Below are 2,500 nucleotides of genomic sequence, written 5' to 3' on the forward strand. Positions count from 1 at the left end.
TTTGCTCTTCATTATAGTCATCTTCCATTTTTACTCTTTAAACTTCAAAACTGTGAGTGTAGCTCTTCATTATGGTCATCTCCCATTTGCACTCTTTATTTCTCATCTTTTACCGTGAGCTTTTCTTTTAGGATCCTCTTTAGATATATTGTACCGAGTTAACTTAAAATCAATGTCATTGTATACATACATCTATTTCGGAACAAGCTCACGATCAAGTGACGTTTATGTGTATACAATGACTGTTTTCAATGAGAAGATTATGTGTCGTTACAGGGATCATGTTGTGGTTAGAGTCCAGATCTTCTCTGTGCCTTACATCATTGCTTGACACCTGCCCCAAAGTTAAAACCTAACTCTGTTAAATAATATTAATATTAAATATGAATCTCAATCTTCTCTGCCTCTGAGTTAATTTATTAGAAAAAATAAAAAAATAAAGGGTCATCTTCTCCACCTTCTCTGCCTTTGTTTTTATCTTCATCCCAGAAAAAATGGAAGTCGGAATCAACGCAGGAGGGTCTTGGGTGCATATATGGTGCATATATGATATATATATATATATATATATAAGAATCTCAATCTCTATAGTTGGACTAGTAAAGGGGAGGGAGGCGGCGAGAGATGGGAAGGATTGTGTTCGGCGGGGTTTGCCTCGATTGGAGAGGGAGGCTGAAGTTGTTTTGGGGTTGAGTGGTCGTCGGAGGCATGGCTACCGGCTTCTTCCTTCTCTAAATTTTTTATCCTAATTTAAATAATATTATATAACAGAGTTAGATGCAGTTAACTTGGGTGACATTGAGAGTTTTGGGTGCAGAAAATCTGGACTCAGTCTTATAAGGGCATTGAGCCATCAGGGAGAGGACATCGATTAAATGAATTGAATATCTTTGTCTGTGTTCCCTTTCTCTGCATTTTCTTTTTGTTCCTGCATTTCCTTCCTTTCAGTATACTTGTATCCTATCAGTTTTTGGGTGATGAGTTAAATTAATGAGTTCTACTGCAGCGATTTGCAAGGTGCATCCTTGGAAGGTCCTATTCCTTACACCATATCTTCCTTGAAATATGTAAAGCAATTGTAAGACCACTTTCTTCTATCTTGTAATGATTCAATATTCCAAATCTGGAACTATAAAACAAATAATTATTTCTGATTTGTCTTTTGTATCAGGATGATATCAGATTTGAACGGACCAAGTATGCCTTTTCCTACTTTGAGATATATGAAAGACATACAGATATTGTGAGTTTCATATTCAATACCCTATTGAAATTGTACTTCAGTGTAATCCCAATGCAATCATTTTCTAATTTTTGTTCGCATTCCTGTGATACAGGATTTTGAGAAATTGCTCAATTAGTGGTACAATCCCTAATTACCTTGGCGAGCTGACTAATCTATTAACATTGTGAGTGCTTTTATAATCAATATAATTGCATAGATCTGCAAATTTACTATTGCCAAACTGAACAAGAATTTGGGATTTAAGCTTTAACAAGTTGAAAAACAACACCAGTACGGCTTTTAGAGGGCCCTCTCCTCTTTTCTATTACTTGTGGATTCAATAAATCTTCAAAAGTTCAAAACAAAGCTCTGATGTATGTTATATGATGTTTTTTTTCCCCTATGTAGAGACTTAAGCTTTAACAAGTTGACTGGAGAAATTCCGCAGACGATTGAGCGTGCAAGCCATATATCTTTTATGTAAGTCGGTCAAATGATGCATTCATTTATTGGTGCAAACAATACACATTTTCAATATTTCTCAAGTCAACTATATTTACATTTTCATTGACCGTTAATTTTTACGTGTGCAGGTCTTTGAGCAACAACATGCTGACCGGAGAAGTACCAATTTGGATATTGCAGAGCAAACGTGACCGGTCAGTCTATAGTGTAATACTAATATATGAAGTTTTAATTTATTTGTGTTTGTATCTTTAAAGCAAAATGCTGGCCAACTTCGATTTCAATTTCATTTTTTTGCTTCTCCGTATTTGAATTTAGAGATGTCATCAATGCCACACAAAATATGTTGCAGGGACTTGTCATACAACAATTTTACGGGATCACCTTCCGTCAGTTGTCAACACTTGCCTGTGTAAGTCTATCAATATCCAAACCTAATGCTATTGGCTAAATTCATTATGTACTTATTATATGTTCTTTCTCCATCGAATATTATTTGCTAATTGTCTTGATTATTACAGGAATTTGGTTTCTAGTCATTCGTCGTCAGAAAACTTGTAAGTTCACAAAAACTTTTGATTTCATGTTTATTAAACATCAAAAGATATATGTACGAGTCATGACCGAACCTTAATTCTTTCAACACGTAGGTGGTGCTTGAAGAAGGACCTTCCTTGCTCCTCAAAACCGAAATGTGAGTTTAAGTTCATATAATTTTTTCTTTTATGCATCCTAGTAAATTGGTTGATTGTATAGTCTAGCGGTTTTTTTGGTACTTTTGTTAGATGTTGCATGTTGTTAATCGAATTG

The 2,500-nt window shown here is 34.9% G+C and overlaps 1 protein-coding gene across 1 annotated transcript in view; it reads left to right on the forward strand.

Annotated features, from left to right (window-relative positions):
* The first annotated feature begins 553 nt into the window (after positions 1 to 553).
* LOC126615555 (probable LRR receptor-like serine/threonine-protein kinase At1g53440) overlaps positions 554 to 2,500 on the forward strand; it is a 13,913-nt gene continuing 11,966 nt past the window's right edge. Inside the window, exons 1-8 of the mRNA XM_050283392.1 lie at positions 554 to 1,078; positions 1,172 to 1,243; positions 1,338 to 1,409; positions 1,634 to 1,705; positions 1,819 to 1,884; positions 2,043 to 2,102; positions 2,212 to 2,247; positions 2,341 to 2,384. Of these exons, the coding sequence (XP_050139349.1) occupies positions 1,173 to 1,243; positions 1,338 to 1,409; positions 1,634 to 1,705; positions 1,819 to 1,884; positions 2,043 to 2,102; positions 2,212 to 2,247; positions 2,341 to 2,384 (421 nt within the window). The 5' untranslated portion in view covers positions 554 to 1,078; position 1,172. The remainder of the gene's footprint in view (positions 1,079 to 1,171; positions 1,244 to 1,337; positions 1,410 to 1,633; positions 1,706 to 1,818; positions 1,885 to 2,042; positions 2,103 to 2,211; positions 2,248 to 2,340; positions 2,385 to 2,500) is intronic.

This window comes from Malus sylvestris, chromosome 3 (assembly GCF_916048215.2).
Source record: "Malus sylvestris chromosome 3, drMalSylv7.2, whole genome shotgun sequence".
NCBI lineage: Eukaryota > Viridiplantae > Streptophyta > Magnoliopsida > Rosales > Rosaceae > Malus > Malus sylvestris.